Genomic DNA, 11348 nt, shown 5'->3' with positions numbered 1-11348 from the left:
GACAACACTTCCCCATGACTTCCAGCTTCTCATATCCAAAGCCTCTGGGAAAACAACAAACACGAAAAATGGAGAAAATCAGGATGCTGGTAGCTGCTTTTCTAAACTCAGTGTGCTGAGTGCTACACCCTGTCACCTTCCAGTCTATTTTAGATCTTATTTCTTTAGAGATAACATCTAAGTTCTAAATAAAATTCAGCTGATGTTTTGAAATTATTTCTGTCCTCTGTTTTTATAAATAAAGGCGTTTTTTCCTCCTTGCTGTTGTTAGGACTAGATGTTGTTTGTTTTGATAAAGTCTGAACAACAGCATTATTATATACACTGACTCACCCCCAACACAACACAGACAAACATACACGGGGCCAGCAACTGAACCCTGAATGACCCAAGGAATAAGCCTTCAACCAAAGCAATTGACCATTTTGAAAAAAATGCAGTTCTGAGAGCAAGGGATCCAAAGCTCGCTGAGCTGAAGAGAGCTCGCTCTGGACCACGCTCATGGTCCTGTGAGCACCCCCAGGAGGCAGTGACCTGGAGGAGAAGGTGTGTTTCAGTGTCTGCACTGACCACGGTAAAAACCCGAGAACAAGCCGGATGCCCTGTGACTGCCAGGGGAGAAGTGGGCAGACGGCACAACTGTCCCACAGCTCGCCTCAGAGCTCTCGGCTGCTCCTCTGTGGAGGGGACCCAGAGACCAGAAGGGACAGTGTCCCCCCCAGCGCCCAGCAAAGCAGCTCCACATACATCTTGCCTGGTGCTTCCTCACCACCTCTCTTCAGCGTCACCTTACTAGTTACACCGAGCCCACATGAACCCACAAATCCAGTGAGGAGCGAGGGAAAGATCGTGTCCTTTTTCTGCAACAAACTGCTGCCAGTACGAAACTAGACAGCACACAAACAAAACATCAGGAAAAGTGGCAAAGCTGATGATGAGAGTGCACAGTGCCCCCATCTCTTCAGCCCTGACAAATTATTGGCCTCTCCAAGTTCCTTTGGCCTCCCACACCTCTTCCATCTTCAAAGTGGTTTTAGACACAAAACCTTGTCAGCCTCCCAGAACTTTTTGGCCTCCCACAGCCTCTGTAACTCGTCAGCCTCATCAGCCTCCGACACCTCGTCATCCTTCCACACCATTTCAAGACTTCTTACACCTCTTCAGCCTCCCCTACTTCTTTTTCTTCTCCCCACACCTTTTTGGCCTCCACACCTTGTTGGTCTCTCACACTTTTTGTTGTCCCACACCTCTTTTGTCCTTCCATACCCTGTCATCCTTGATGCCTCTTCAGCCTCCACGCGTCGTCGGCTTCCCACAATGTCTTGATAATTGTGATGGCTCCACGCTGCCGTTCGTATCAGAAGGCACAATAAACACTTGCCATTAACAACCAAGTTTTTCTGGCCAACTTCTTTTCAGGTTCTATCAGACGATGACAGTTTTTACCTTGTCAGGGAGCTAACAAAGACCTTGTTGTAGAAGTGTGAGCTCCGCCACTCCCTCCTTGCTAACCTGCAATCCGCAGTTTTTCTGTAGGGACCTTTTTAAGCCTTTTACACACTGTATCAGGGCTATTTTAGTTAAAACTAGGTAATAAAATTGACTAAATAAGAAATTAAAAAACATAAATGCACTATACTGGGCAGATGTGAACTGCAATATAATGCAACAGGCTGAAAACAAACGAGCTCTCATCTGCTGTGGGGCTCCCGCTCCTCCCCAGGACAGCTCGTGTCCCACGTGACACGGGACTGTCCTGACCCACGGACCAGGGTGAGGGTGCCCATGTCTACCCATGTATCAAATATTAGTGAAGCAAAGCTTCTTTCTTTTTCAGAAAAAAAGAACAAGTTCTAACATTTTCTTCTTGCACCGCAGACTGAACACACAGTCTGTTAACCCAGGTTTCATTTGCTTTTGACCCTCCTTTGCAATAGCAGCTTTTAATAAACCTTCTCCCACTCTTTTTTTGGTTTTCTCTGATCCTTTTACGTCCCCTAGAGCCAGATAGAAGTTTTGTACAAACCCTACCCATTAACTGCAGGAGTTTTAACCGGAGGTCAGGGCGTGTGAGCCCCTCGGAAGTGGGGTTCCTGCTCTGGCTCACCTGGGGAGCTGCCTCCCCCCAGGGCTTTCCCACCCTCCTCAGCCAGGGAGACTGAGCCCATGGAGGGCGACAACCATGGATGGAACAGACTCAGGAGGGGGAATTACTGTAATTAATTGCCCTTGATTTGGGTAGTGGGGAAATAAAACCACAACCCTCTGCCCACCCAGGGTGCCCTGCTGCTGCCCCATTTCTCCTCGGGGAGACCCCCCAACACCGACCCCCCGAGCTGTCCCCTGGGGCCCAGGGCAGCCTGAGGACGTGGGTTTGGTCAACCCCCCCCATACAGCACGTTCCACACTTGCTAGTATATGACCCCCTTGTGGGGCCCAGCTGACACTCCACAGCCCATGGGGGTGTGCAGGGAGGCAGCCCCCAGCTTGTGCAAGGCCCTGGGTGCTTGTGCAGGGGTTCCGTGGGGGAGAGAAGATGGGTGTTTGTGTGAGGGGCTGGGTCTGCCCCCTCCCCACAGGGACACAGGCTGACAAGGGACCCAGACACCTCAGTGACCCCCCCTCCACACACCCCCCCCCATGCATCTGTCCCTGCTGTGTCCCCTCCCCAGCCCGGGCACAGGCAAGGGACATAATGCACAGCTCATACCTATTTTATTTATTTATAATCCCGACTCAGGCACGAGGGGATGTCACCAAGGTGGGGGGAACACAGTGTGTCACTGGGGCCACAGGGACAACTGAGGGTGTAAACACATGTTGGGGGTGTCACTGGGGTGGGAGGGACAACGTGGGGTGTTGGGGGGGGTGGGTGCGATGACACAGGGTGACCCGGTGTGGGGACAGGGGGTGTCCCTGCCCGCTGCTGTGTGTGGGGACATGGGACGTCCCTGCGGCAGGGAGGATCATGGGGTGTCCCCAGGGACGTGCAGGAACTCATGGGGCAGACGTCTGTCCCCAGGTACATCACAGGGCCTAAGACACGATTGTCCCCCCTCGCCGTGTCCCCCTGTCCTACCCACGCTCGCAGATGAGCTCGACGACGCTGTGCTCCATGGGGACAGGGTCGAGGCAGCGGTGGGCGGCGCTGGCGGCCACCTCGTCCAGCAGCCCCTGCACCACCCGCTCGTCGGCAGCGAAGCGCCACAGGTAGAGCTGCAGGTAGTGCCCGTCCACCTGCACCTGCTGCAGCCCAAAGCGCCCCAGCGTCCGCAGCCGCACGCACTCCAGCAGCGTCTTCAGGCTGATCTTGATGATCCCTGTCAGCACCGACACCTGCGGCACAGGGATGTCCCCCAGGGTGGGAACGGACCCCCAATCCCAGCCACACGGGGGGGGTGAGGACACTGGGGACATCCTTCTCCAGACTGTCAGCCCCCCGGGACACACTCATCCTGGTCACCAGTCCCCAAGGATCCCTCTGAGTCCTCATACATGGGGTGTGGGGACACCAGGGGCTCCCAAATGCAGGGAGGCCCCAGGTACCGTCAGCACAGGCACGTGGGTGACACGAGGGACACCCCTATCCTGGCAGCCACTCCTGAGCCTGGACATGTGGGACAGGGGGACACATGGGTGGGACAGGGGGACACAGGGAACAGCCCTGGCCTGGCTGCTGAAAGCACAGGGAAGCCCCAAGCCAGCATAGGGACACCCTTGCCGTGGTCACTAGCCACAGAAACCCCGTGTCTCGAACAGTTTGGACAGGGGACAGTGGCAACACCCTTGTCACCAGCTCCTGGGGACCCCCTGGGCTCCAACAGCTGGGTCATGGGGATGACAGGGACATGGGACAGCTGGAAAGATGGAGAATTTAGGGCTCTTGGGGACACGGGGATGTCATTGCAGCCTCACCTTGTTGAACTCGACAGGGCTGAAGATGTCGATGCGTTCAGAGAAGAGCTTCTGGATGTTGCTGAGCAGGTGGGTGTCCATGGGGGCACTGGGACAGCGACAGCAGGACCATCAGGGACACAGGGATAGGCAAGTACAGGGGAAAAGGCCAGGGGATGTGGGCACAGGGACATGGGGGCTGTCAGGAGACACGGGGATGGAGACACAGATGGTCAGGGGATGTGGGGAGGGTTTGGGGCCACAAAAGGGAGCATGAGGATGGGCAGTGGATGTGGGGAGAGTCAGGGAACATGGGGACGGTCAAGGACACGGAGACGAGACAATGGCAGGACACAAGGCACATGGGGGTCATGGGGGGATACTGGGATGGTCGAGGAGAACATGGGGATGGTGGGGACATGGGGACCATCAGGGAACATTGGGACAGTCTGGGGATGTAGAGGGTCACATACACAAAGCGGTTACTGCAAGGGTGACAGAAGGAGCACAGGGGTGACAGGGTGGCCCTGGGGGTGACAGGGCGGCCCTGGGGGTGACCAGGGAGGGTGCAGGGGTGACAGGGCTGACCTGGGGGTGTAGCTGGGGGCGTAGCGCCCGGGTGCCCGCGAGCTGCTGTAGACGGAGAAGGCACGCCGGCTTGAGTCACTGCTCTGCGCCCGCCGCACCCCCTCCTCGAAGAGCTGCCCTACCTGTGGCAACACACCCTCTCAGTGCTGGTGTCCCAGAATCCACCCAAAACACCATCTGGGACACCCTCCGAACCCACACAGGGTCCTTCAAATCCTCTGTGACCTTCACAAACCCTTCTGGGACACCCAGAGTTCCTCAGGAACCTCGGGCATCCTCTCTGTCTTCAGGGACTTCAGCCCCCATCCTGGGACCCTCTGGGACAACAGGGACCCCTAGGAGACTTCAGGGACTGATGCAGATGCCCTCTGGGGACTTCAGAAAGTCCTCAAGGATCTTATGGGGACCTCAGGGCCTCTCCAGGGACACTCTGGGATATCGGAGAAGCCCCTGGAGGACTTCAGGCCCACCCCCTGCTAGCCCCTCTGGGCTTCAGGTGCTGCCCCAACCTGGACATCGATGGCGGTGATGTCCTCGACCACGCGCTTCATGACAGCGCGGACATTGCGGGGCTCGACGGTGCCCAGCCAGTCACGTGTCTCCACGCTCTTCCGCAGCATCTGCGCCACCGCAGCGCCCTGGACCTGCACGTAGTGGTCGAGCAGCCGCTGCGCCGCTGCCCGCGCCTCTGCGCACAGCGCTGGACCCGGTGTCACTGCTGGGCCCGTGTCCTGGGGGGGGAAAAAAGGACACACAGACGTGTGGGGACACGTAGGAACAGCCCCCTCACCTCTGCCTACAGTATCGTCACCACCGGTGGCCTGGGGATACAGGGGAAGCGTGGGAATGGACCCCCATGTGCATCCACCTTCTGAGGTCCTGCGGGCACAGGGTCATCGGTGGACACGTGGGACGCTGTCCAGCCCCCCCCTCCAGCAGCATCAGTGCCCACCCTCATCTCCTTGGGGTGTCTGGGGGGACTTGGGGACATGCAGAAGTCCCTTGGGGACATTTTGGTGTCCTTGAGAACATCTGGGAGACGCTGGCACAGGTAAGGACCCTTCTGCCTGCACCCCTGGAGTCACATTCTGGATGGACATGGGGTCACAGCAGGGCACACGAAGGGACTTGGGGACGTTTTGGGGTCCCTCAGGGACGTTTGGGGGCACACAGAGAAGATTCTGACACCTCCACACACACCGTCATCCCCACCACCACATCCTGGGTGGACACAGGACCACAGGGAAACTTGGGGCCATTTGAGGTGACCACCTTGGGGCCATTTTTAGCACAATCAGACCATTTTGGGTCCACTCAGGGATGTTTTGGGGGACACAGAGGGAAGGAGCATCCCCAGGCCGCCATACATGCTGCAGTACCCACCACCATATCCCAAACGGATGCTGGGAGGCAGAGGGATGCAGCACCATTCTGTGACAACCTAGGGACATCCAGGGTCCCCTTAGGGCCATTTTGGGGTCAATCGGGGTGGTTTGGGGGGCTCACCTGAGGGGGAAACTGCTCGTCAGTGAGAGTGAGGATGTAGCTGATGGTGGTGGCCTCGTAGTCGAGGCAGAGGCGGGCAAGGAGCAGCAGCAGGGCTGGGGGCGCAGCGGGGGCCCCCCGCTCCGCCGGGCCATCAGCAAAGCCCCGGGCAGTGCGGCACAGCCAGCGCACGAAGGCCACCACCAGTCCTTCGCGCACCGCCTCCACGCAGAACTCCCCCTGCCACCAAAAATGGGGGTTACACCCCAAAAATACCACCCTGGGGCCCCAAAAAACCCCCAAACTACCCCATACAAACTCCAGTCTGCCCCGGTGGTCCCCACCCTGCCCTGTACACCCTGCAGCCTTACCAGGGCCAACCCCAGACTGCTCCAGTGACTCCCCAGCTGCCCTACACAACCCCCCAACTGCCCCCATCACCCCACACACCCCCACAACTGCCCCATGTAACCCCATGCATCTCCCCAACTGCCCCATGCACCCCCCAACTGCCCCCACAGCCCCACACAACCACCCAACTGCCCCACAAAACCCAACTTCCCACCATTGCCCCACACAAGCCCCCATCTGCCCCACACAACCCATCAACTGCCCTCCGTCACCCCACACAACTCCTCAGCTTCCCCCCATTGCCCCACACAACTCCTCAACTGCCCCACACAACCCAACTGCCCCCCATCGCCCCACACAACTCCCCAACTGCCCCCCATCGCCCCATGCACCCCCCCAACTGCCCCACACAACCCATCAACTGCCCTCCATCGCCCCACACAACTCGCCAGCTGCCCCCTACAACCCAACTGCCCCCATTGCCCCACACAACTCCCCAGATGCCCCCCATCGCCCTACACAAGACCCTAGCTGCCTCACACAATCCCCCAACTGCCGCCCATCGCCCCGCACAACTCCCCAACTGCCCCACGCAACCCCCAAACAACTCCCCCGCCACCCCCGTCCCACCTTGAAGTAGGGCAGGCTGGCGAAGGCGACGTCCTTGGCAGTGAAGAGCTGCACGTAGGCCAGGACGGCCTTGAGCTGGCCGAGAACGGAGGCGGCCAGCGTGGCCAGCAGATCGGGCAGGCCAGGCCCCTCCTTGCCAGGGGGCCGGGGGGCGGCCAACGCCTGGCGCACGTCGCCCAGACAGCCCAGGAAGAAGGTCTGGAGCGCCCGCAGGTAGCGATCCACCCGCTCGCGTGCCGCCCGTGCCACCAGCGCGGCTCCTGCCTGGGCACCGGCCGCGGGCAACAGCTCAAGCAGCGCACGCAGGCGGCGGTGGAAGCGGTCAAGCGCCCGCACCAGCAGTGACGTGTCGCCCAGGCCCCGCTCCAGCGCCAGGCGCCGCTCCAGCAGCTCAAAGTAGCGGGTGGTGAGGGTGGCGGCGAAGGCTTCCAGGCGGTCGCCCCCTGCCCCGGGACGCCCCTCGAAGAGGCTGCGGTACGAGGCTGCCAGCAGGCACAGGTTGCCCACAAAGGCCGAGCTGCCGCGGTCGACGAAGTCAAGGATGTCGGAGGCGGGTGGCGGCGTGGCGGCGGGGCCCGAGGCGTCAGCCGGGGGCAGCTCGGCCTCCAGCGTGGCCAGCTCGGCCTCGAGGCGGGCGCCAGCATGGCTCAGGAACTCCTCGCACAGCTCCTCAGGTGGTTCCTCCAGCTGCAGCAGCATCTCCACGCACTCGGTGAGCTCCTTGGGGTCCAAGGCGTCATCCCTGTGGCAGGGGAAATGAGGGGGTTACTTGGAGGTAGTGGGAGGGTCCAGGGTAAGCAGTGGCACTGCGAGAAGATATGGAATAAGCGGTAAAAGCCATCAGTAGGCTTCAGAGTAAGCAGTAGTTAATCAAAAGACAAAGGGGAAAAATAATACTTAACGGCATCACCATGTTCCAGAGTTAACAGTGGTTACAGGAATAAAAAACCCACTAAAGATCATCAGTATGTTCCAGAGTTTACAATAATAGCGAAAAATCCCTAAAACTCCTCGTTAGGCTCCAGAACTATCCCTTTACCATAAACAAGTGAGAAAAAACCCAGATAATGCAACCTTTTAAAAGCTCTCAATAATGGCCAGAATCATCCCCCTTACTCTGAGTGTTCTGCACAAGGGATGGTTCCTGGGGTTGTTAACAATAGGCTCCAGGGTAAATGCCTCTTCCCTATGATGTTTCTTGAGGGCTGTTATTATTAGGCTCCAGATTTAACACCCCTGACCACTTGAAAAGCTGTCTCCTGCAGCTGTTATCAGTAGGTTTCAAAGTTAACATACCACAACCACCATCACCCCCACAAGAAGGCTGTTTACTGGAATGGCTATCATTAATCTCCAGAGTGAACCCACGCTCCAGGCTGTTTCACAGAGTCAGTAGGCTCCAGAGTAAACACCCCCCAACCCCCCTTTCCTAGAGCTGCCGTCAGTAGGCTCCAGAGTGAACGCACCGAAGGCGTGCGCGGAGGCGCTGGGCCAGGTCAGCCATGATGGCGTGGCTCTCGTCCTCGATGGCGCGGAAGGAGGGGAGGTGGCGGTAGTGGCGGAGCACGGCGCGGGCACGGGCATGGCAGCGCAGGGCCCGTGCAGGCTCCGCCCCTGGTGCCGCCCAGCGCCGCAGCCGCCCCGGCACCTCCACCAGGGACTGCAGCTTCCGCAGCAGCGCCTGCACCCCTGGGAGGGCCGGGGGTGTCAGGGACGGGGTCCCACTGGGCAAGGCCAGCCACTGGGGTGGGGTTAGCAACTGTGGGCGGGGCCAGGACCTGGATCTGCCCCCGTCGGGGTCCATCCACCCCCCAGATCTGCCCTCAGCCCCCCTCCCGCTCTGTTATCTGCCACCAACATCCTGGATCTGCCCCCACCCCCCAGATCTGCCCCCCCTTGGGGTCTCCCCACTCCCTTTGATCTGCCCCTCAGCCCTCCCCACCATGATCTGCCCTCCACCCCCCCATTTCTGCCCAATAACCCCCAGATGTGTCCCCCAGGGTTCCCCCAACCCTCTTCAACCTGCTCCTAAGAGCTCTCCCCAACCCCAAGATCTGCCCCTCACCCCCCACCCAGATCTGCCCCCCAAACCCCTAGATCTAACTTCCAGGGCCCCCCCCAGCCTCAAGATCTGACCCCAACCCCCAAGATCTGACCCCAACCCTGCAGATCTGACCCCCAGAGCCTCTCTCAACCTCAACGTCCCAGCTCTGCCCCCCCGGGTCCCCCCTCCCCGTACCAGCCAGCTGGGCACCGCGGCGGTGCCGGTCCTGCAGCGCGGCGCTGACACGGGCGCTGGAGGTGCTGATGGCGGCCATGTTGGCAGCCAAATCGTCCATCTCTGCCTCCATGCGCCGGAAATCGACCTTCATCTTTCGGATGGTGTCTGGGGAGAAGGAACGGATGTCGGGGTCCCTAGGCTGCCTGGGGGCCCCCGAAGTCCCACACAGACGCTGGGGTCTCCCCTGTCGGGTGCTCACCAGTGGCGGAGATGAACTTGTTGTAGTTCTCGTAGAGCAGCGTCTGCATGTCGCTGTCGAGGGCGCGGATCTCCCGCCCCAGCGCGGCCTCACGGGCCAACAACTGCCCCAGGGGGCACTCACTGCGCACCTGGAGGGGGGCAACAATTGCACAACTGCCCCCCAACCCCATTGCCCTCCCTCCTCCCAGTCCCCCAATTTACCCCCTGCAGCCTCCAATTGCCCCCCTGGGGTACTCACTGCCCTCCACAACCCTTGGGGCTCCTCAGCTGCTGCCCAAACCCCTATCTGCCCCCCCCCGGCATTGCCAACTGCCCCCCAGGCCCCTAAATGCCCCCCTAGAGTCCCTCCTGGGATCTGGAAATGTCCCCCAAAAGCCTCCTTCTGCCCTCCGGGGGCCTCCTGGGATCCTCAGCTGCCCCCTAGGAGCCCTAACTGCCACCTCAAGGAGTGCTAATTGCCCCCGGTCCCCCCCCAACTGCTCCTGAGGGCCCCAATACCGTCCCCATAGAGAAACATAGTGATCCTAAAGAGTCCCTACAGAAGATCTATAGGGTCTCCGTGGAGTCCCTTTTTGGCGTCCCTTTAAAGTCATGGGGGGGTCTGAGGGTCCCTCCGGCCGGGTCCGTGGGCGGCCCCTAGAAGGCCCTTAAGGGGGCCCCAGGGTCCTTTTAAAGGGATCCCACAGGGAACTGGGGGGGTCTGTAGGGTCCTTGGGGCCGACACGGGGGTCCCTGGAGCACCCTGTCTGGGGCTGTCTGCAGGGTTCCTGGGGGGGTGTCTGCGGGCGGAGGCTCCCGAGGGGGGGGGGGGGAGAGAGGTCACTGTGGTGTCAAAGGTCACCTTAGTAAGGAAAACTTCCGGGTCGAAGTGGGGCCCGTTGATGTCGGCGGGGTCCGGAGCCGCCTCCGCCGCCTCCGCCGCGGGCGGCCCGTAGTACCGCTGGAGCGGCCCGTGGGGACGCCGCCATCCGCCGCCGCCGCCAGCCTCAGGGCTGGCCGCAGCCCCGCTCCCCGCCGCCGCCAGCTCCGCCATCGCGCCGGCACCTCCGGCCCCGCCCACCACTTCCGGCCCTTCCCCTGAGCGTCACTTCCGCCGGGGCGTTCCCGTTGCCGCGACAACCGACCGCCCGGCCTGTCATGGCGGCCGCGCCCCGGGATGCTGGGGACACTGGGGATGCCGGAGGCAACAGGCGGCGCGGGCACGTCCCTCTATCCTGTGTCAAACGCGAGATCTTCCCTTTCAGAGGCCGCCTACAAACATTTTTGACACCCCCCAAAACTCCTTTTCTCCGGCCTTCACATCCACCTGTTCTATCGGACGGCCTTCGCTGAGGACAGATCTGCCCAAGAACAAGGCCCAACGGTCACATTTTGTGGGGTTTTTCTCATTTGTTCCCCTTCTAGGTGACGCTGATCCAGCCACAGGCACCTGCAGCTTCCCTGAGACCTGCAATCCCCTCTTCAAACAATTAACTGCATTTCCACTAATTCCAGTAAACAGCTATGGGCATATGGAGTCAGAAAGCAGTTACTGTCGGTATTTCATCTTGTCCCATTATTACCAAATAATTTGTTTCACGTTTGCTGCAGTGATCCCAGCTGCACACTACACACTTCAGCTACCGTGTTAACAGTGGTATGAGCAGGCAAGGAAAGTGCGAGTTACTCTGTGTATCTGGGGATGCACCTTCAGACAGCGCTGCAAAACTCCACTGAAAACAACGGTTCACAGCCAAGTTCCAGTTCTTGGTTTGCTACTGCTTCAGTAAAAACACCCCCAAATGTTTTGTATGTTCACCTTGAGCTGGATGTGTGTGTGTGAGGAAGATCTGCTCTCTCTGATTTTTATGCCTCAGAAAAAACATTGTAATATTAGGACTAGATTATTGGATATTGGATACTAAAGCAGCAAAATGGC

The 11348-nt window shown here is 59.4% G+C and overlaps 1 protein-coding gene across 2 annotated transcripts; it reads right to left on the bottom strand.

Annotated features, from left to right (window-relative positions):
• Window positions 1-2704: 2704 nt before the first annotated feature.
• VPS51 (VPS51 subunit of GARP complex) lies at window positions 2705-10494 on the bottom strand. Of its 2 annotated transcripts, XM_074917976.1 has the most exons (10): window positions 10272-10494; window positions 9429-9558; window positions 9188-9334; window positions 8415-8637; window positions 6949-7690; window positions 5989-6207; window positions 4992-5213; window positions 4483-4604; window positions 3916-4003; window positions 2705-3336 (listed from the first exon to the last, which is right to left on the bottom strand). In XM_074917976.1, exons 1-10 carry the CDS (start codon window positions 10461-10463, stop codon window positions 3076-3078), a joined length of 2346 nt encoding a protein of 781 aa, XP_074774077.1. In that variant the 5' UTR covers window positions 10464-10494; the 3' UTR covers window positions 2705-3075. The 2 variants fall into 2 exon arrangements, with proteins under 2 accessions (XP_074774077.1, XP_074774078.1); XM_074917977.1 differs by lacking the exons at window positions 2705-3336; window positions 3916-4003 and adding an exon at window positions 4016-4343.
• Window positions 10495-11348: the final 854 nt, after the last annotated feature.

This window comes from Athene noctua, chromosome 14, assembly GCF_965140245.1.
Source record: "Athene noctua chromosome 14, bAthNoc1.hap1.1, whole genome shotgun sequence".
NCBI lineage: Eukaryota > Metazoa > Chordata > Aves > Strigiformes > Strigidae > Athene > Athene noctua.
Note: the sequence above shows the minus strand (reverse complement) of the source record. Positions and strands in the feature narration are given on the sequence as shown.